Raw genomic sequence first — 24,041 nt, 5'->3', positions numbered from 1 at the left:
AAATTGTGCTGTACAAATAAACTCTCCTTGACTTTATTAGGTTGATTTGCTTTGCCTTTATTATGTTGATATTTTCAGATAAATCAGCTCAAGTGTCTGTGATGTGCTTCCAGTGACGTCCATCAAACTGACATCACCATGGTAATTTGACAACACAAGAGACAGGTGACATTTAACCCCTGGCTCAGGCTGCAAGAATGCCAAATCATAATCAAATCATAATGAAAGGCGCTGAGACAGCCCTTGGAGCCCTCGGAGCAGAGCGGAGCAGGAGGTGCTCCGGTTTATTCTGTTGGGACTCAGCTGACTGCAAACCTTTCCTATTTATATGGTTGGTAGTTAATTATCACTTGTGTTGAGTGAATCTTTCAGATGTATGGATCATATGGATAGTGAGTGACATATCCGCTCTTGCCTGAGGAACTTGTTGAGGTCCCCGTGTTTCATGTATTCAAACACCATGATGAGGGGGTCGCTCTCCACACACACTCCGTAGAAAGTCACTATGTGCTCGTGCTGCAGGTTGGTCAGGAGCTCGGCCTCACGGTGGAAGTCTTTTCTGGCATTTTCACTGGCCTCCTTCAGTGTCTGCAACCAAACACATTATAAAGTTACATTTAAAGGCCCTGGACCTCATTTTTCTGAGCTATTTGAGCAGATATATGGTATAAGGCAACTGCTTAGGTCAAAATACGTCCAATACATGTTTCATATTTGTCCAATAATCAGGAAGTATGTAATGTGAGAGAGAGATAGAGAGAAGAGAAGAGAAGAGAGAGAGGGAGGGCAGCAGAGAGAAAGAGAGAGAGAGAGAGCGAGAGAAAGAGAGGGAGGAAGGGAGAGAAAGGAAGAGAGGGGGCAGAGAGAAAGAGAGAGTAAGGGAGTGCAAAAGGGAGATAAAAAAGAGAGAGGGAGGGTAAGAGGGAGAGAAAGAGAGAGAGACAAAGGAATGGAGAAAGGCAGAGAGAAAGGGCAAAAGAGAGAAAGAGGAAGAGAGAGATGGAGACAGAGAGAGATAAAAAGAGGGAGAGAGAAAGACAGAAAGACAGAAAGAAAGGAAAGAAAGAAAAGAAAGAAAGAATGACTGAAAAAGAAAGAAAGAAAGAAAGAAAGAAAGAAAGAAAGGAAAGAAAGAGACAGAGTATGAAAGCCACAAAGAAAGTGTTGGCATGGTAACGTTGGGCACTGACCTCAAACAGTGAGTGCTCTTTTATAACTTTATAACTGGATTCTCACAACACACTAAAAGTCTCTCCTGGTTTCAAATGCAGTTAAAACACTGGAATTGTCATTTCAGAAGGACAAACTCACCAAAACAAAACCTAAAAATTGAAAACACTTCACATCCAGTATTTTTTTAAGTAAGAATAAGTCCAGTCCACAATAGTTCTCAGTCAAATTAATGAAATATTTGAACATGTTTGGTGCATATTTGAAGACACAGATGGATATATTTGACTGATATCTCTATGTTTTTATATAGATGGATTTCAGTCTGTCCCTGATTGGCTAATCCACCTGCATCAATTCTAGTATCTGGTTTTACTTTTGATAACTCTACAAAGCAGCATGATGAAGACCTGCTCTGCTGCTTCTGCTATACATCCTCAAATTATATGAAATGACTGTGTAAGTGCTTGTGTTCCAGTTACGTTCTCCATATTTCCCTTTCAACCTGATCTGTGTGCACTGAAGAGGTTGGATAAGGAGGTGCTTCAGTGCCCCACATTGTCCGAAGCCAAAGTGTCTGCTCTGGCTTTATTACAGCAGAAGTACACAAGCCCACTGTCCTCCATGAATAATTCAGAGTCTCCTACAGAATATGACTCAGATATACAGATACAGATATGCAGGGCTTTATGTGTGTGGTCTCAGACAGGCGGCTCCAGTTACAAAAATGACCTACAAAGCACAAAAGACATTACACTGCAAAAATAAAATATGTTTCCATGGAGATGATGAGATTTAAAGGGCCCATACTACGCTATTTAAACTCCATACACCTTCACTAGAATCATTTGGATAATTTCTTCCCTGGAATTGCCAATCTCTACGAAACTAAAGGTAGATGGTAGCTGTTCACTGGAAAACTACCTCTATATGACATCACAAGGTGGAACAGAGCATTTGGAGCTTTGGAAAAGTGGCACTGAAAAAGTGGGGTTGTTCAAACTGGAAACACAAATTGTACAAAACATGACTTTTTATGATTCTCTGTCTCGTCTTTAAGTCCTACAAAGGCAGCTTGATTGTAGCTGATGTTGCATGTTTTAATCAGGCTGAGAAAACATGGCTTTGTTATCGTTTTCTCCCTTTCTTCTCCCCCAATTTAAATCTTTTGGAGGGAAAATTCAAATTAAGGCTGGGCACGTTAATGTTTTTTGTTGCTTTAACTCAAAAAATAATTAATTGCTATTCATTAATTTGTCGTGTGTTAATGCAGGTCATGTGTATCAGTCAAAGCCTCTGCGCTCGCCTTTTACTCTCTTTCCACTCGCTGTGTTTGTGAGAAAGAGGTCCCTGCTTTACAGAGAGCGTGACAGAGACGAAACCAAGCACTGTCTAAGTTTTTAAACTATCCAAAATGAGTCAGTGATTCCGGAGAAACGTCCCGCTACAGTCTGCACACCAAGAGTGATGCTAAATACATGATTCAGTATGCACACAGAGGTGTTAGTGCTCGAACAGCAGCAAAGCACGGACTTTACTGCACGTGTCAAACATGTTTATTTTAAAAACTACAGAGATATTAAAATGCTACATGTTTAACAACCAGTGAGCTGGTTTGAACTGCAACTGCACCAGAACTGAAACATTGACTAAACAAGAACTAAATAGGAGGACTGACCTTTACTAGACCTACATCAGGACTAAAGCAGGACTAAGCCAGGACCTTTTATTAGGCTCATAGTGAGCAGAAAGAAGCAGCAGACCACACAGGACAAACTGCAGGAGAAAATAGGTTTAGCTTCAAAAGGTTAAATAACATTCCAATCCTATATTTGAATGCAGACAACAAAAAATAATACAATAGGCTAATACTGAGCTTTTTTAGATTATTTTGACTTTTATTTGGACATTTTCAAATAACTTCATCCCAGATTTATAGAAAAATCATATCCAAGTCAAACCAGCACAACACTGGGTGAATACTACAGTGTATTTAAGGTCAAAGAGCTATTTAGGAGCCCTTATTATTTGTGTTTTGACTTTTAGTTGTAACATGTGATTACTTTCGATTATCTGCATGCTTGATTTGCGATTTTTTTTTTTTTTTTATCATTACCCAGGTCTAATGGCAAAGTAATTCAAAAGAGTGAGACAGTTACAGGAGCAGAGGGCTCTGCAGTGTGGACCCATGACACTGAGAGCTGCTCTGGAGGTTAGACTTTCTAAAGACTTTACATGTTTTCTTACCTAAAATGTAATCATTGTAAACACATATTTGTATTTGCTTTATTTGAAATTACGGTTAATGTAAGGCTTGTCTCCATGAAACAAACTGTTAGCATGACTGCCCAGTGCCCATCTACAAGTGTGACATTTGTGCTAAGATTTGACAGTGTTTGTTCCACAGCGTCTGTAAACAGAGAGTTATATCCAGAGCACTGTGCTCCAGCTGTGTGTGAACTAACACATATTATACTTGATGTTTAGTGATTTTGTGCAACACAATTTTGCAAATAGTGCATCAGTTAAAAAAAAATAATAATGAGACAGTAAGACCCCTGTATCTCTAACAGAAAAAGACAGGACTCCTGACAAGCACCAAAACACAGGCCACAGATGAACAATTATTGTATTAGATAATAATAGCATAATGGGCTGTATTTAGATGTGTACAACACTAAGTAAATAATTATATGGTGTCATGAGATATTCCTCTGAGAGGGACACACACCAGAGCTACTTCACAAGTCTTCACACTGTCCATCTCCAAACAGGCTGTTACTGTCCCTGAGTTCTCTGTGTGTTTGATTCAGTTTAGACCAGGGGTCCGCATCTTTAACCAAAGAGCCATTTCCCACTGTTTTCTTTTCCACGAAAAAGAAAACACTGGGAGCTGCAAATACTTTTTGACATCTAAAGTGAAGATAACACTTTATATATTGTATACACTATACAAATTGGGGGGCTCACTTTTATCTTTACACAGAACTGTAAACTGTGTGGTGTGAGTGTTTGTTTTTAACATAGCTCATGGTGGAGAATAGCTGCTCACATACGTATCTTGTTTTAAAGTCTGTGAATAGGTGCTCTGAAATGCTAATGAATGACTCTTTCATATATTCTCTGTCTGTGAATGGATTCCGGTGCCTGACTATTTCCTGAGTGGCCACAAAACTTGCATATGTAGTTGAATTTGCAGACTTCATCCACTTCTTGAATTGATTCCTCCTCAGATCAGCCTTCTGCATCAGTTCCGAAACAGCTTTTTTCTTTCTTCTCTCTCCGGATATTTTTGAGAAAAGGATGTGTGTTTATTTTGGAAATGTCTTGATAAATGCACAGTGTTTTGGAAGATACACTGACTTCAGCGAGTGTAACGCTTATTTTGAGCAATAAAAAATATATATATATATCATTTTATTTTAATATTGCAAGACCACAATAATCTTCCACTTTAGAACTACAATTAAAAAAATAACTAATATGTAAAAAATATACTTCAGTCAAATGTTTATAATTCATTTTCCCAAGCCACACAGAGCTGCAGTATAAGGATGAAAGAGCCACATGTGGCTCCAGAGCCACAGGTTGCTGACTCCTGTTTTAGACAATACATTACTGTGGGGCAACTAAAAAGCATTTTTGTGTCCCTTTTTTAACTTTAAAACCTTTTTAATGACATTTGATATTTCATGTAGACCTAGATATCATTTTAAATACCATGAAAAGGTTGAATTTCATGCTTAAGTAGCACAACATAAACATGTGGATTCAGCTTGATTTGGTCACATTTTATCAACATGACAAACTTCTGTTTGTTAATAATGTGTAGATGGTGTTGAATATGTTTCAAAATTTTTTTTGGACACAACCACTTTCCATGTTATTTTAACTCAAATCCAAAAACTTTTTTCTTTATTAGTCAAACATCCATGAAGGAAACAAAACTCAACTCCAGGGATGTTTTTGAGGAGGAATTATAAACATAATGACTAATTGTTCACAATAGTCAATGTTATGTAATATAGGACCTTTAAAGGAACCATATGTAATATTTTGATTTAAAATTTCATAAAGATGACCTGTACATGTCCCCAGATACATACAAGGTAAACATGTTCAAATTAAATATAGTTTTTACTCATAATTGTTGTTTGCCGCCTGCCACCATATTGGTTCTTGTCTAATGTAAAAATGTAAACTGCAAAGGAAACGTGCATCACTACAAAAGAAACATGAATCAAATTAAAAAATACAAATTTCTTTCTGTTATTAGATTAATAACCCTCTCTTCCTGTTAAAGTCTGTGAAAAACCATATAAAAACAGTTTGACAGTTTGCCCTGATATCAATGTGTAATTTGACTGCCCTGCGTGGCCCTGGCAAAAAACGTCTGTAATGCTGATTGCTAATTGTAATGCTGATCTATTGTTAGTTACAAAAACAAAGTTGTTTATCTAATAATTTCTCAGGACAATTATCCAATCGGAAAGCAGTCTAAGTCTTTCATTTAGGTTTTAATGTTGAAATCCAGTTGGTTTAAACCTAAAAGGACTCTCTCTGATCTGAATGGTCACTACTTAAACCCCAGCATAGATAAATCATTTAACAGGAACACAGGAGGAATTGAACCCGTGACCTTTGAATCTCGAGCGCTGACTTGTCATAAAACCCCATACATTTGCAATCAATCGGGACAACCAATACATTGTCCTTCCATGTACATTATGGGATGTCATCTGATACTTTAAAATGATGATAGAGCAGATATTAGAGTGTACAAAGCTGTATGCAGAAATGTGAGTATGGACACGTGTGGGAAGTGGTCTCTACATGTCTACAGCTGACAAACATATATATATTGTTCAACATAGAAAATATACCCATTAAAATATTAGGTTTGCATTGAGCTGCAGTTTATATGTGAAATAAGAGGGGCTGTGGTGACTATAGAGACAATAGGGCAAAGAAAATGCATTTGAGCAAGTTTTGTCTCCCCTCCAGTACAGATATATTGTATAAGCAGCTCTTGAGGTCAAAATAAGTCCACTGTGTACTGTCTGCATCTAATTATTGTATTAAGGTGAAACTGCAAAATGCTTTGGATTTACAGCAAAAGCAATGTCAAAGTATTCATAAATTTAAGTTTTGTATAAAGTCATGGTCTGAATACAGAGAGAGGCCAGTTTAAATATAGAGTCATGCTGCACTTCCTCTGTATTGTGTATAGATATATATGTATTCTTTTTTATTTTTCAACTGAATAGGAAGTTTAAACAAAGCATTGTGTTTATGTCCTAATGAAATACAGGGGTGAGACTTAATAAGTTTTCTTCTTCCCACTCCTTTTCGAGCTTGTATATGATCAAATGTGTGAGATGTGCTTTGGGTGTGCCTGATATGTGTGTAAATAAAATAAAAAAAATAAAAACAATAAAAAATGAATAAATTATAAAGTACTCTACTGTCAGAGAATCAGGAAGTGCAGGTTAGTTGTTGTTGTTAGCTTTACTGTCACGGCAAAACTTCACTTTGGTCTCTCAATGTTATGAAAAACCCTTATAAACTCATCATGGTGAATACTTAGGATGTTCTGAATACATAAGGTGAGGAATAACGTTAAACCACTGCAAACTATTTAAATAAACTAGTGCTTTTCACGTTTTAAGACGGTAAAAATCAAGTACAGCACCTAAAAAGATACATTACGTAACCAGCTTGTTTCCATGGAGATGTCATTGGTTCGTCTGATATGTTCCACAGTATGACGTTACCGTAATGCATTGTTCAACCACATGCTCAAAAATACCTTAAAAAGTTTGGATACATGAGGTTTTATATCATATGAACATTTTCAGATAAAGCAATAACATCTCCATGGAAACAAGCAAGACGGAGAAAACACTAGAAAATCTATGTAGTGCATCTTTAAACTTGGGAAAACCGACAATGGATTAAACCAGAATAATCCAGTTGGAACGTAAATTTGGTGGCAATTAGCTAATTACAAAGCAGCAGTTAGTTTGTTTGATATAATGTCCTTGGTGGAGAACTGAATGTCCCAGTGTCTGCACATCCTCATACTCCCAGGTGGGGCAAGAGACAGATTTCCCCATTGATTACTTTGTACTTAACTGTAACAAATATCTAAAATTCATAAGTGATGAACCTGATCACTTCTTTCAGTGACTAAACCCTAGAGGATTTTAACAACATTCATTTTAGCTGTACCTGATTTATACCGTCTTAAAAACGTTTCCAAAGGTTTGCAGTGGTTCAGAGTTATCCCTCACTTACCTCATGCACTCTGGACATCCTAATTACTCTCTGTGATGAGTTTATAAGCACTTTCCACAGTTCTCAGAGACCAGAGTGTGAGTTTTGCCACGACTGAATCTTGATTTTCTTTATGGGAAAAATAATCTGCAATCTGCAATCACAATGTTTTCAAATCACTGAGTCGTGCAGGAGTTTGACACAATCAGAAGGAAGAGTGTTTGCTTTTATTTGGTTTTGACCTGTTTTGTAGAAAAAAAAAAAAAAAAAAGGCAAATAAACTTCAAAAACAAGATCACTTTAGCATTGTATAAAGGCTGAACAATGATTGACTTAAAAGGTACACTATGTAACTTTTCTGGTAGAGGGCCCACACCTGCTTGTCTCCATGGAGATGTTCTGGAACGTCCCACAACATGACATTAAATGTACATCTCCGTGGAGACAGGGAAAGGTGACTCTGCTTACAGTGTTTTTGTATTAAAATAAAATATCTGTAATTATTTAATGCCATAATGTGGAACATTTCAGGCAAAGGTGGCGGACCCTCCACCCGAAGTTGCATAATTCATCATCAATCATTAGTATAATATTGAAATGTTCATTTTTGTCAATACTGCCTAGTTTTTGCCGGAGTTGTAACATGTCCAGTGGTGGATGAAGTACTCAATTTTGTCACTCAACTAAAACTACACATACAGAGGTTACTTAAGTAAAAGTATTTAAGTACCACTTTAAAAATGTACCAGTAAGAGTAACAAGTGTTGTTAATTTGTTAAAGTGTTAAATGTAGAATAATTTTGAGAAAAAAATGATACATATTTTGGTCAACAGTAACAATACAGACCAATTTCTTATTTATTTCTGTACTTATTCTTGTTTGCTCAAAGCTGAAGCTTAAACTCGAAAACTTTACTCAGGATGTTTCCACAAACATTATAAAAATAGCCCTTCAAATCATATGAAAAGTACTTTTTACTTTTCAGTCCAGTTCAAAAAACATAGTGGAGTAGAAAGTACAAATACCTGCTCTCAAATGTAGTGAAGTAAAAGTAAAAAGTATCCACTGTATAATTTACTTAAGTAAAGTACAGATAACGTTCCACCTCTCAGTACAAAACATTAGTCGACACAGCGTTACTTGTCAAAGCGAAGCTCAAACTGTTTCCGCATTGGCAGTGAGTGAGAAATCTTCCTTTTATGCCAGAACATTTTAGAGGCAGTTTCCATGGCAACAAAAGGTCTCGCTACAGCTGCCCTTTAATTTACATAATTAGCCAAAAAATGTTTGATTTTTGTGCTCATTAGCTCAGATTTGACTGTAAAGCCACATGCTTCTCTGATCTGGAGTCAGTGGGCTCCAGTGGAGTTGACAACTGCCTAATTATCGTAACTATGGGGTCATTTTTGTGGTCTGCTTTTGGTCGTCCAATATGGAAATACTGTTTTTTTAGTAATCATTTGGACTACCTTTGAAATAGTGTTTATCTTATTGTATCGTCTTATCGTAAGTGTGTGACTCAGCCCTTAAAGCTTCACCATGGAACTTTTTTGTTTTATATTTGGTGGTACATGGAAAGCTAAATATATTACTATGTGGTATTCCATTGGTATGATAAGAATGGGGTGTGCCTAGTACTGAGCAATAATAAGAATGTTTCCACTCTTCATGGAGATGTTGTTGCTCAGCCTGAAATATTCCACAGAATAGCTTTAGACGTATCTATTTTAAATGGAGACAAACATGCTACACAGCGTTCGGCTCCAGTCAAATGAAGCTCATCAAGGATAATTGTTACAGCGAAGAATTTGGAATATTACGACATATTTGGAATTACGGCTACGAGTATCATAGCAACCAATGAGCCAATCCAAGGCGAGACTGTTGAAGGTAACGCCCCGTCCCGCCCACATTTGGCAGGATTTGTCTGTTATTAATGTTCGTATCTTGATTCATGGACACATTTGCGAAATAACAACCCCTGGAGCATGTAGAGAGGGTTAATATGAACATTTTAAGACCAAAATGACGAGCCTGAGAGCAGCAGTTACGGAGAAAGGGCCGACAGTTTTTGAATAGAAACTGAACTGAAATCGATGGAGCCTGAAGCGCGCCCGTGCTCAATTCCTATTTGGAACGTGGTGGCTAGCAGGTTAGCTATGCCCATTTATATATACAGTCTATGATTTCCCCCCCACCATAAAAATTTGTGTACCGTGACGTATCTGAAAATGCCACGGTACTGCAGTATTTCATTGCGTTTCTACTGAGTCCCTCCACACATAAAACATAATTACAAGCCTGTAGTTTATCCCGAGCGCAGTCTACCTTCACATGTGAGTGCAGGGGTAACTGACACCTACTCACTCGATGATAGATGGAGCAGAGAGAGGAAGTACGCTTGCATATTTCCACTGCAAACATGTGTGAAATGCATATACTTATAGATGATAAATGCCCCTGCAGTGGTACAGGGCCCAGCTGAAGTGGCTGTTCTGATTGATAGGGCCCTCTTAAAGCTCTCCATTAAAGACTATGAGAGCAGGACAGAACATGTTTGTAATGTAGCTAGCATGACAAAGTGCAACATAATGAGAACGTGAAACAGGGAAGGAGGGGCGGTTAAAAGCCCATAAGCTGGAAATGCTACAGCATTGTAATGTACACATGTCATTAGGTTAAACAGGCAAACAGTAATGCTAACAATTATAACTAAGTGTAAGGAGATATAATAGGCAGTGTTGTGGCGTTGTATCATAGGGCTGCAATCGACTACGCAAATTCGAGATCAACTAAAGTAGGGTTGGCAAAAGTATCGGAAATCAGATGCTAATCGATGCTAAAAATAGGATTGAAATTACCAGTAGATATCGTATTTTCTGGATTATAATTCACACTTTCTTTCATAGTTTGGGGTGCGACTTATACTCAGATGTGATTTATACGTGAAATATATGTTTTTTTCTTCATTATTATGCATTTTATGGCTGGTGCGACTTATACTCCAGTGCGACTTATACTCCAGTGCGACTTATACTCCAGTGTGATTTATACTCCAGAAAATATGGTATTTGTTTGCGCAGGTATAGATACTAAAAAAGTCATGTTCGCAGCACCAAAATTAACCTTTCCTGAATAAGTTTAGAATGATCTTGAGCTGAACAAGAACAATTATACGACCACACAGACTAGTACACGCTCATCGATCATGATGGAACCTACCTGGACGATTGAAGGATTACACAGGTATAAGGCCACAGGGGAATATAAAAGAAAGTACTATTATTTAAAGCTGAAAATTACATTCTACCGTCTAAAGAAAGTGTGTTTTTTATTATCATCGTGGTATCAGAATCTGTATCAAGCACTGAGTCTATTCCTTAGTATTAAAGTCAGGTTGAATTTTTTGCATTGTGATAAAACTAGACTACAGACATCATACCTGGCCAACTGAGAGATTACACAGAAATCTCAGTTGATTAACAATTAATAATTAACCAAACCCTGATCTCGTCAGAAGTTAAGCAGGATGGGAGACCGCTGAGAATACCAGGTGCCACAGCGGGACAGCAGAGGTGAGGCGGTTGTTGTGTCGTTATGAATGTGGTGTGTGAGTGAATGTTGGTGATGGTGGGAGGGGTCGATGGCACAGATTTGCAGCAGTATTTCTGTCACTGTCCCGGGGCAGCTGTGGCTACAATAGTAAATTACCACCACTGAGCATGGAGTGAATGAATAATGTACCAATTTGCAAAGTGAATTTATCATCATTATTATTATTATTATTATTATTATTATTATTATTATTATTATTATTATTATTATTATTATTATTATTATTATTATTATTATTATTATTGTTGTTATTATTATTACTATCACTATTATTAATATTGTTATTATTATTAATATTGTTTTTTTCATGGCCGATCATTTAAAATACAGAACAACTGATGGTCGATAAGCTCTGCCGATATTTTTGGGCTAATACGGGGGGACGATTTTGATAATTTCCCTATAAATATATGATTTGAAAAATGAATACTCTACATAATTTAACTATAATTTTAAAAAATGATCAGTATATCTCTAATATACACCTGAACATGCCTAATCATTATAACAGCTCCGTCAAAGCCTCTGCAGAGATCAGCAGAACAATCCTATCACAGGCCACTTTCTTTTTGTTCACACTGAAATATTAACAGTGATTAAACAACAGAATCCTCCTTTATATCTTCTTAATGAATGTTCTTATAGCCGAGGAGTAAGCGGATTCGGCCTGTCTCCTGTCTCCTGCTTGTCTCAGCCTTATTCTATCGCAGGAGTAAAAGAGGAGGGAAAGAGGACCGGACCGGAGGCGTGGTCCTACTTTAGCTAATTAAAAGCATGGATTTGTGAGCTCAATCGATGAAGTGACTCTAATGAAGAAATGATGCATCAGTGGAACATGCTGTCTCCTACGCCAGCACGCCGTCGCCCATCCAAATGACACAATCATCAAATAATGAATAATACCACGGGAAATCAGAGACAAATACTTAAACGGTAAACAGATCTTTACAGGCGCTCTACCTGATTTTTACTGTCTGTTTAAAATGATCTAGTTCTGTTTTTCACGTTTTTCAGTTTGCAGTGGTTCAAAGTTATTCCTCACTTACCTTATACATTCAGAGCATCCTAATTACTCACCATGATGAGTTTATAAGCTGTTTTCACAACTATCAGAGACCAGAGGGGAGTTAAAGCTATGAACAACTAGCATGCTAACAGCGCATTTCCTAATTATACGTAATTAGATGCAAACAGTAAAGTGGACTTATTTTGAACTTATTATATCTGTACAAATATTTGGGATACAATCAAAACGTTGTCTTATTCATTTTGTAGTATACTGATATTTAAAAGTTCACTGTGGAACTTTTCTAATGGAGGGTACATCCTGCTTGCTGCGTCGGCATGGAGATGTTATTGTTCCTTTTAGAATATTACACAGTATGGCGTTAAACTTATCTAGCTGAGAATACAAGCGGGGGAACACCACCAGGTCAAGTTACAGGTCAGATCTGTGGAGCAGTGACTTCAAACTGTAAAATTAGGCAATAAGATCTCCATGGAAACAAGCGGGTAGTACACACTCCAGCATAAAATTTAGTCCCTGTTTGATACTTGAACTAATCACTAATATATATATAATACTTTAGGGTTTGAAGTGAAATTATTTGTCTGAATATGATTGTGAGGCCAAATTTGTGAACGTATCCGTAACTTTAAATAATTACAAAAGACAAAAACTTCCAAATTGCTGTGTCTCGACTCCACGGCTTGCATTGTAAGTGTGTGATGGGGGACAGGGGTCTCTCGTGGGCTCATGTATACTTAATGAGTGCATCCTGCCTGGGCTGATCCTGTTTCACCACAGTCCTCACTGTATGGAGCTCTGTGAGGGAGAGGGGCCGACCGAGCCAACGCTGTGGGGAGGAAGAGACACCGATCTGGGCCCGGAAACCAGCACTTCCCCTGTAACCCCAGCTCCACCGACAAGACAGGGAAACTTAAAGTGCAGACGGCAGGTTAGACTACTCACTTCAGTAAAACATAGTTAACATCGTATATTTAAGATTGTACAAAAAATGCTTCGTTTTTCAAATTTCAGCTTTTTAGAATAATTTCAACATGTTTTTCAGTTTAGAAATTATTTGTAGAAGTTTATAATTTTACTTCCTGGTTGAAACAGGCAGCAGATATGATATACCTTGAGGTAATTACGTAATTGTTACCTAGCAACCGTAATATTAACAAGAGCCCAAACTGAATGGAGCTCAACAGTGACTCATTCCCATTCAATTTTCTCATAGACTTAAAAAATTTATATTAAAAGTCTGAAAGTTTGCTCGAGGTTAATCAGTTACGTGGCAAGTAATGACCACAAACCAATCATGTGATGTAAAATCTGTTTCTGAAATTTAAAAAAACGCAAAGTTATTAAATATTAGTTTGCACGTAGCTGGTTAGAGTGTGAGATTTTAGTGTGACTCTGTGAAAACCTCAGAGATAAAACTGGACAGGAAGTAGTGACTATTATTAAGTTACTAATTAAATAGTTATTAAGTATTAAGTGAAGTGACAGGAAAGTTTTTTGTAAAGTAATGGGAAAGTTCTTAAACTGAGCAAGACAGCGTTGAACGAGTGCGAGAGAGAGTTTTTAAAGGGTGCAAACGAGTGGGTGAGAGAGTTGCAGATTGGGTGATTATTTATGTTTTGATTTGTGTGATTTTAATGTCTTTCTTATTCTGTAAAGCACTTTGAATTACCTTGTGTATGAATTGTGCTATACAAATAAACTTGCTTTGCCTTCCCTATTACAAAATATGATCAGACTCATAAAAACAGATGATATTTTGTTAAATGAAGGTTTAAACTGACAGAAAAATGTTGTCCTTGAGCATAAATTTTCCCTGCATTTTGGATAGAATTTTTAGTGTTGATGACCTACGAAGGCAAGAAGTACTCAGGGTTTTTTTTTTTGTTTTTTTCCCCCTCAAACTGCCACTTAACTGATGTAAGACAAATATTGACCAGAGGCACAATCACACCAAACCAAGTCAATATTAGAAAAACATGAAATCCTGTCATATGCTCTTTAATTGAGGACAGATAGAGACCGGAACATACATATATACTGTGTGCGGATGTGATTTCTTAAGAGCTGGTGTCCGTTTCAGGAAGATTCGTCTCCTATGTTCGATAGTTCAAACTGTATTTAAGGGATCAGATCTCAGTGTGCAGGACTGCAGAGGAGGCTATATCTTAACCTTCAACGATATAATGGTGTTTTGTATTGACTCATGTGTTCATCATTTAGCAGTTTAATAGCCACAAATTAAAAAAATGTGTATAGGTAAGTCTATTTGTTGCCTAAATGAAAGGTGCACCGTGTAATTTTCTCAACTCTAACGCTGATTTATCCTTAATTACAAAGACATTGGACATGACGGTCAAGTTGTTTGGAAATTAAATGTCGTTCCTACATCTCAGCCAATCAGAGCCTGCTAACTTTACCTCTCAATCAACAACCCCTATAGCTTCTCTGCCCCATTTTCTTCCGCCAGCAGCAGAACCACCAGCCTCCTCAGCCTCTCAGCCATTTCCCCCTCTTCACCACTACCACTGTAGCATTTCCTTTCCATGCCAAGTCACTTTCACACCAAGCTAAATTGAAAACGCCACAGAGATAAAGTGTTCCTCACCTTGACAGCAACCAGGATCTTGTCTTGGTCTGGGGAGAGGTTGTAGCACTCAGCCAGGAACACTTTCCCAAACGCTCCCTCTCCCAGCTCCCTCTTCAGGACGATGTTGTGTCTCTTTATGTGCTGCACAACTGAAACACACATACACACACGCGTTACACAACAATACCACATTTTTACTTTTCTGTACTACATACTGTACATTTGTAAATACATGTTCTTATGTTGCTCAAAGAATGCAGCACTTTTAAAGACATGCTAAGAAATACTGTGACTGTAGTGAGGTTGTCAAAATTTAGAAAATCAGACTAAAACGAGCATTGAAACTAGATACTAGTTTGAGCAAGTATTGATACTAAAAATGTCACATTCACAGGACAGAAATTAAATGAGTTGTATCAGAACAAGTATAAAACACATAGACTAATATACGCTGGACCACTATGGAACCTACGCATATTGGTAATAAATAAACACATACTATTATATTGTGTTGAAAATTACAATATTGTCTAAAAAAAAACAGGTTTTATAAGAATAATCAAAATCCGTATCAAGTATCGAGTCTCTTCTTTAGTATCGAAATGGAGTTTGTGACTAGACGCTGCTGTAATGCTCATGAGAGCGTTGTAAATTATTATTTAATTTTTTTCAAATACATCCATATATTTCTATAACATATCATGTGATCAGGTTTATTAAATGCATTTTTTCCCCTTTTTCTGTAAAAGTGGTAATTGACAAGTTGACACTGTTTTAAATAAATTACATTAAATTATATAAAATTATTAAACAGGGCAGCCATGGCATTTGTAACAGCGGTGCAAATAAACAAAATAATGCTAAATACAAAACGAAACTTTATTCTGCCCGAAATGGAGGAAATATGAAAAAATAAATAAAAAAATTGCATACCCTTAATTGACGTAGCAGCATTAGTTGCATTAGTTTATTTGTTTTTTGTTGACTTTTATATGAAGTACTTTGGCCAGCTGAAGTTGTTATATAAATAAACTTGAAATAAACTTGAGTTGTAGCAGTACCAGCAGAACAGATAAAACATTTCACAATTTCTGCCAATAAAGACGTCACCGTTATTTATTTGCACTTTAATCCCATTCACATGTCCCGAATTAGCATTTTAAACAGAGTCTGCCTGAGTCACACTAATCTGAGCGCTAACCCTTTGCTACAATAACTGTGTGTTTAATCGCGGTGAATCAGTGAAGACACATATCTGCTGGATGCGTCTCTGCCCCTCTTGGCCCAGAGTCTGCAAACTGCTCCTGTTACTAGGCAACCGCAGACTTCATGCCAGCAGATTTTTAGAGAATTTGGCACGTCACCATAGAGACAAAATAGAGGCTTATTGTGCAGCGATTAGCCTTAGAGTAGTGGCCTTACTATCACGCTGTGTGCTCTGTGTGTGTGACAGGGACAGACGACAGGAGCAGAGACAGGAGTGAGGACAGGAGCGGCCCGTGTTTATGTGTGTTTAGTAGAGCTGTGGTCGACTAAAGAAACTCTTGACAGACTAAAGACATGTCCTGCTGATAGATTCGTTGACTAAAAAGGGGGTGAGGCAAAAGCTCTCAAAACTATCACGTATCTCTATGTATCTGAGCAAAACTGCACTCACAAGATTACACCTGCAGGGGGAGTTCAAGCAAAAACTACTATGTATTTATTTAAACACAGATTAAACGTGTGAATCATGAGTTTAATTTGCCTTTTTACATATAAATACCAAAAAATACCAAATTTTCAACTAACTCCCTCACTTCTCCTTTTTGCTATTGTCCCACATAAAACCATTTCAGACCGAAAGCATTTAGGCTGTTTGATGCTTATGTGAGAGTTGGTAGTCCAATTCCCCAGAGAATATGACAAACTAAATGAACAAATACTCCAGCCTAATAACAACATTTAATATTTAGTTAGGTAATTCTAAATGAAAGGATTTTTTTTTGCACTCTTCTGTTTTAATGTTAATTTTATGATGATTATTTCTCATGATTTATGTTTTGATTTGTGTGATTTTAATGTCTTTCTTATTCTGTAAAGCACTTTGAATTACTTTGTGTGCGAATTGTGCTGTACAAATAAACTTGCCTTGCCTAAATAATCAGCCTTCCAATCAATTTTCCATTATAAAGAAACAGAATTATTTATTTATTTATTTATTTATTTTAAGGCAGTCATGTGTATTTTTATTTTTGAAGATAATAATAATTTTAAAAAAAAGCTATTTGTGTAAATTTTCATACCTACACATCACGTATTGATAAAACCAGCAATGAGCGAGTCTGCGATGACGTTTGCACCTGGAAACTTCATCAACAAATATCCACTAGGGTTGTCAAAAGTATCGAAAATCACATACTAATCGATACTAAAACTAATATCAAAACTGATACTAATTTGAGCAAATATCAAAGTTACATTCACAGGACAGAAATGAACCTTTCCTGAATAACTTTATAATTATCCTGAGCTGTATCAGAACAAGTATAAGACACATAGACTAGTATACGCACATGAAACACTATGGAACCTACCTGGACGACTGAGGGATTACACAGATATAAGGCCACATGGTGATATAAAAGAAAGTACTACCATTTAATGTTGAAAATCACATTCTATTTTCTATCTAGTTTTTTTTTTTATTATTATCATTGTGGTATCTGAATCGGCATTGCATATCAAGTCTAATTTTTAGTATCAAAATCCAGGATGAACTTTTATCACCATGACAACACTGATACACATAAAGTTCAAAGTTTCCATATAACTTTTTCATGTGCACGTTAAAGAAGCACTACGTAACTTTTCTAGTAAAGGCTCATCAGCTGCTTGTATCTGAAGCTGTAAATGGCTTTTCTTGGAATACAGTACTCCACAGTATGACAATAAATGTATCTATTTCCACAATAAATGTATCTATTTCCATTATTTACACTCACTACACAGTGAAATTTTCCTGATGGTGTTTGTTCACGTGTGCAGTACACTGAAGTGCACTTTTCACATGTAGGGGGCGAGTCGGAGCTGCAGTGGCTCTGAGCTGTGATGTATGTGTTATGTGATTAAGAGCTGCGTTGTCCACTCACTATATCACATTAAAGAGGCTCTCCACTCCGGCTTTATATCGATCTGCTCCTCAGCTCCTCAGAACAGAACAGAACACAAATACTCATGTGTCCTCTGAAACCTCCTTCAAAATGATACAGACTGGTGCTCATGTGTTACTGTACCCATGTACTTCAGACGATTTTACATGAATTCTATGAAGCCTTCACTCTAATGGCTTTTAAAAACTAGAGGACGCTAGGTTTAAACCAACTGGAGTTCAGCGATGAAACCGGCAAAGAGACCAGGAGTGGATAAAGTACTCAGTTTTGTTATTAAGTAAAAGAAGAAGAAAATACTCAAATAAAAGTAAAAGTACCACAGGGAAAATTCTACTTTTACTCAAGTGTTAAAGTACCAGTTTAAAAAATGTACTTTAAGACTACAAAGTACAAGCATTTCATACAAGTGTTTTTGATTTAAGTGTTAATGTAGCGATATCGATTCAAAAGTGATGCATATTTTAGTCAAAAGTAGCAATACAAATCAGTTTCTTAATTTTTCTTATGGATTTAGTGTTTTTTTGTTTGTTTTGTTTGCGCAAAGCCGAAGATTGAAACAGAAACCTTTAGTCAGGATGTTTCCACAAACTTGGTAAAAATAGCCCCTCAAATCATATAAAAAGTACTTCTTACTTTTCAGTCCAGTCCAAAAATGTAGTGGAGTAGAACGTACAGATACTGCTCTCAAATATAGTGTAGTAAAAGTAAAAAGGATCTACTGTAAAATGTACATAAGTAAAGTGCAGATGCTTAAGTACAGTATATTGTTGCTTGTACTTGAGGCCAAATTATAATATAAAAAACTTGCCCATCATGTCCAATGTTTTTGTAACTAAGAGTAAATCAGATTTGTAATTGTTACCAGTAAAAGTTATATTTGATTTGAACATATTTTCCTCGTATCTTGGCACACAGTTCGGTCATGTGTGTGGAATATCAAGTCAAAATCTTACACACAGTTCCTTTAAACTGTATAGAAATAAAATATAAATCACCAAACTATGTCTTACACTTGAACGGTGCACTATAGTCATTATTCATTCACTCCACATTCAGCGGCGTATAATCTTATTCTGTAACCAAAGCTGTCCTGAGAGAGACTGAGGGAAGAAAGGCCGCCAATCTGCGCCATTAACCCTCCTGACCTCCACCAATCAGTGTCTTCCTTAAGGAGCCAAGAGCAAGAATCAAACCTCTGAACTTTGAGTTAGTGGATGAGCGCTTGAACCACTGAGCCACTGTCGCCTGACCAATTACTAATACTACTACAACTATGTGACATTAGGGCTGCCACGATGATGGATAAAAACCTGTCTGAAAGAAAAGAATGCATGATTTATTTATTTTTTTTAATTTATGAAAAAACAGTAAAGTACAAAACATAACAGGACTTGACAAGAGATGGAAACATGCAAACGACACAGACAAGAAAATTATAAACCTGGTACAAAGCAGACGACAAGAAGGAGAAATAAAACAATGATCAGAGCTTGGGGTGGGTTGAGGGGGTGGGCTGGGGGCTTACAATGAGCTACTGTTTTATTATTGAGAAGGTAAAATGAATGAATGAGTGAGTGAGTTTAGTTATGAAGTTAAATCTAGTTTTGACATTCAGTTTCAGGGTTGAGTCTCCATTCTCTTTTATTTATTTTTTCCTTCCTTTCCTTTCTTCCCTTTTTCCCTCTCTTTCCTATTTCTTCGTCTCCCTTTTTTCCTCTTTTTTTCCCTTTCCCCCTTTTATTTTCCCCTTTCCTTTTCCCTTTTTCTTTGAATGAATAATTTAATAACCTTCCCCACATTTCATTTCTGCCCGATACTCAAAGAATGCATTTTGAATATAAAAGTTTTAAGGTCTAAAACAGGGGTGTCAAGCACGTTTTCACCGAGGGCCACATCAGCAAAATGGCTGCCGTCAAAGGGCCAGATGTAAAATAAATGTAACTACTTTTTAAAAATTGTTAACTGTTTCTGTATTCATTACTTCTTCAAGTTACAAATATTACATACGCATTTCCAAAGATGTAAAAAATGTGGCTGTGTAACGACATGTCTCCTGATAAAATGACATTTTAAGACTATCATACCTGTCGAGGGCCACATAAAATAATGTGGAGGGCCATATTTAGCCCACGGGCCTTGAGTTTGACACATGTGGTCTAAGCCAAACGAGCAGCTGTTGATCTATAGTATTCAGGTCACAAAAGTCACTGCACCATGAGGTCCAGAGCAGTGCATATGCTTTGTCATGTTCCACTGTATGGCATTAAACGTATCTGTAAGAATGCATGTTTTTTCAAGATAAACTGAGCAATAAAACAGACATGTAATAAAATAAATGCAAATAACCATAACCATGTAATAGCGTTGTTCTGTCATCAAAAGCATGTCTGAAGAGGTTTTAGATGTCATCCATGTATATTTGAGTATTTAGCATTCTCTCCTGGGCCCTATCCGCAGTTACAGTTAGCAGTACGAGCCTGTCCAAAGCTCCGCCCACAAGCCTACGTCACCCCTCACAAACGTCAATTTTTCATAAATATATAAAAGCAAGATACAAAATAATACATTCACAAACCTGATGCGATGTGCAGTAGTTTCATTAGCGGGACGCGCACTGATTGTGTTGTGATAGCGCTCTGAAGGGGGAGTGACTTAGCACGGAAAGCAAAGGGAGTGGAGATTCAGAACGTCAAAAAAATGAAAGTTAAAGATATATTGAGCAATAAAATACACATGTAATAAAATAAATGCTAAAAAAAAAACACTTACTGCTCGCTAAAACATACCCACGGAGACAAGCAGACTGGCGTACCTTGCAACGGGAAAGTTACGCAGTGCAACTTTAAGCTAACAACACTAACGAGGTATTTGTTTTTGTCAAATCCAGCAGTCTATCTGAACACCGTCCTCTTTTGACATAGCTGGGATTAAACCGTCACTGCTTGAGGTTTAGTGTAAATTTAGCTGTGTAATTAGTTTGCACTGCACTGTCGGGTCTGAAACGCTGTGTCCACCTCTCTCTCTCTTCACCTCATTAAGATCCTCACAAACCTGAATCCGGCTCAAACTTCACTTGTCACGTTTATACTCATTAGCCACAGCAGTTATCACACTCTTTCATGTTAGCACGTTTATCATCTCTCCACGCAGACTCGTTATACACCTCCATTCTCTCATTTTCTTCTCCTCTATTGTTGTGTCTATTCACAAACCCAATCCCTCGTTCTTTAATCTGAAAAACACAACTGCAATATGAGTTCATGCCGCATTACGACTTTGCAGAATCCCTAGTTTAATTTAAATGTAGCTGGAGATGGGTCAGAACTGGCACAAACAAAAACTGGCACAAAGTTCGTCTTTGTCAGCGTAAATAAACAAAACTGAAATGATCTTTTCACGATACCTTCAGGAAGTGGTGCCATTATTCAACCCCAAAGACATGATTGTTAAAAGGACTTTAAGATGGAAGATTAATAGGACAAGTTTGTGGAGCCAATCCCAAACAAATAATAATAAGGTTCTTGTTGAAAATGTGGATTTCCTGTTGGGTTACTTCATTCAAAAATGTAAAATCTCCTATAGCAGGGGTGTCAAACTCAATTTCACCGAGGGCCACATCAACAAAATGGTTCGTCTCAAATTTGCAAAAATGTAAAAAATATGATATGTAACTGTATCTACTGATAAACTGACATTTAAAGATGGTCACACATTTTAATTTACCTTGTCATGGGCCACATAAAATGACGTGCCGGGCTGCATTTGGCCCCTGGGCCTTGAGTTTGACACGTGAGTTGTATAGACCCTGTATAGACCTGAAAATTAAAAATCGAATTGAATCAAAAACCCAATTTGAGTTTCGCAATTAGCAAACTGCAGTTATTTTACTAACATAATCTCCTTCAATCTTCAATAACTTTTCTTGTCTCCATGAAGATTTTACTATTTTGCCTGCAATTCACAGTATTGTCACTAGCATATATATCAGATAGAGATCAGATCTGTGGAGAGGCCGCCCTACTTACACTAAAAACACCGCATATATTTCCAAGGTTGTAATAAAACTACATAAAGCACGATTCATTAAACTGCAGAACATTTCACACAAAACAATAGCATCTCCATGGTAGCATAAGTAGACCCCCACCAGAAAAAGTACACAGTGTAGCTTTAACAGAAAAAAAACCCACTCAGTTATTCCTCCTAAAAGGCTGAGCTCTGGTTGCGTCCGTGCTCCTGACATTATTGACGAGGCCATTTGGACATAAATCGTCTGGGCTCCGTACAGTTGCGTTCTCATCAGCAGATTCCACACAGTTGAAGAATTGGATATCTTTGGACGTCATTAAATCGTGCATTTGCCATCTGCCTCTGGATGGCATCTCTCTCGTGACCCGGACAGGAAATAAAAACGATTGGAGAAGCGGTGATTTGAAAAAGAAATGGGACAGTTTACACAGAAGGACGATGTGTCTTAGAGGCAGAGTCGCGCAGCAGCTATTGAACCAAGGCTATAGATTATGGTTTGCGTTTAATATAGTGACAGCTTTTGACTTGGGAGCTATCAGAGGTATTGTAAAGCTTAGTTTGCACCAGATGCCCTACCTGAAGAAACCAGTCATATTAAGCAGGTAATAGATGTCTTACCTAGAGATGTATTGACAGTGTATGGGCTTAAAGCTACCGTCTGTACTTTTATTTGATCGGTGACGCATGTGAAACAAAGGAGCTCATTTTCACAAATCGTTCAGCCCTCGTGGTTGATAGAGGCATGTGTAAAACGTATCGGATCTATGATAAAGAGGCCACTGTTTATGCTGCCTGTAAATCATCCCATAATAATGCACAGTAATGACAACATGGAGGATACTTGATTGTAACGCTCGGAGTTTATAAGAGTTGTAGAGTTAAAATTTCCCCAGGTGCTGCACTGCGGTCACTACTCACTGCTCCTGACAGGTTACCCCAGCCGATTTTAAGAATTTTTACTTTTTTGTTATTGTTTCAAGCTAAATTATCATACTTTTTTTTTTATTATTAAAGAGGGGGTATTATGCAAAAAAACATAACTATGTAATAATGTTGTTCTGTCATCAAAAACATGCCTGAAGAGGTTTTAGATGTCATCCATTCTCTCCTGGGCCCTATCCGCAGTTACAGTTAGCAGTACGAGCCTGTCCAAAGCTCCGCCCACGTGCTCCCAAACGTCAATTTTTCATAAACATATAAAAGCATGATACAAAACAATACACTACAACTTAACAAACCTGATGTTATATGCAGTAGTTTCATTAGAGGGATGTACACTGATTGTGTTGTGATAGCGCTCTGAAGGGGGAGTGACTTAGCATGGAAAGTAAAAGGACGAGAGATTCAGAACATCAAAAAATGAAACTTATAAAACATGCTATACATCGTTTACTGCAAATATAGCATTTTCAAATCAACAAATACCCCACAGAAGTGTAACACCGCTCCTACTAATACAGCTCAGGAAATAGTCAGATCACATGACCAAAATGTGATTGATAAAAACCTGGATCTCTTACATTTTCAAACTACTTTCAGAGAACTCGAAATGTATTTACAAGAATAAAAAAAATCAACACAACAACACAATAGAGAATACAATTAGCTTTTCTTCGAACAAGCTAAGGCTTTCTATAAATCCACAATGCCTGATGGATTTTGGATGAGCAAAATGTTCTGAGAAGTTATGACAAAAACTTTTTTATAAAGCCAATAGAGGATTTCAAAATGTCTGGCTCTGCTGTAATCATTTCCATTGGAAGTAAACAAGTGTACGTCAGATAACAGGAGACACAGAAGGGTTTGGGAATGAATGATCCTAGGGCTGAACGATTTGGGAGAAAGATCTAATTATGATTTTTCTGAGAAGCATTGCGATTAGATTTACAATTTGTTTTAAAGGTTCTGTATTACACAAAATGGTTTCTTGTGAGCGTTAGGGCGTGTTATAATGTCACCTCATCAAAAATATACCTGGAGTTCTGTTTTGTTTCACTCACACATGTTTAAGTAATCCTGGTTTATTAGTCTGTCTACAGCTCCAAAGCTCAAAACACTCTGTTCCACCTTGGAACCTTCTACACGTTCACAAGAAGTGGTAGTTTTGAAGTTAACAGCTCCTTTTACTATTTGTTCAATAGAAATTGGAAATCCCAGAGCTGAAATGATCCAAATGATTCT

General features: G+C 37.1%; 2 protein-coding genes across 2 annotated transcripts in view; both read right to left on the bottom strand.

Moving 5' to 3' along the window:
• ntrk2a (neurotrophic tyrosine kinase, receptor, type 2a) overlaps positions 1 to 24,041 on the bottom strand; it is a 137,277-nt gene that overhangs the window by 22,107 nt on the left and 91,129 nt on the right. The window contains exons 15-16 of the mRNA XM_055224516.1: positions 14,698 to 14,828; positions 416 to 588 (exon numbers count right to left, since the gene is read on the bottom strand). Of these exons, the coding sequence (XP_055080491.1) occupies positions 416 to 588; positions 14,698 to 14,828 (304 nt within the window). The remainder of the gene's footprint in view (positions 1 to 415; positions 589 to 14,697; positions 14,829 to 24,041) is intronic.
• hnrnpk (heterogeneous nuclear ribonucleoprotein K) overlaps positions 1 to 24,041 on the bottom strand; it is a 222,739-nt gene that overhangs the window by 151,929 nt on the left and 46,769 nt on the right. The window lies entirely within an intron of this gene.

Source organism: Periophthalmus magnuspinnatus, chromosome 9 (assembly GCF_009829125.3).
Source record: "Periophthalmus magnuspinnatus isolate fPerMag1 chromosome 9, fPerMag1.2.pri, whole genome shotgun sequence".
Taxonomy (NCBI): Eukaryota; Metazoa; Chordata; class Actinopteri; order Gobiiformes; family Gobiidae; genus Periophthalmus; species Periophthalmus magnuspinnatus.
Note: the sequence above shows the minus strand (reverse complement) of the source record. Positions and strands in the feature narration are given on the sequence as shown.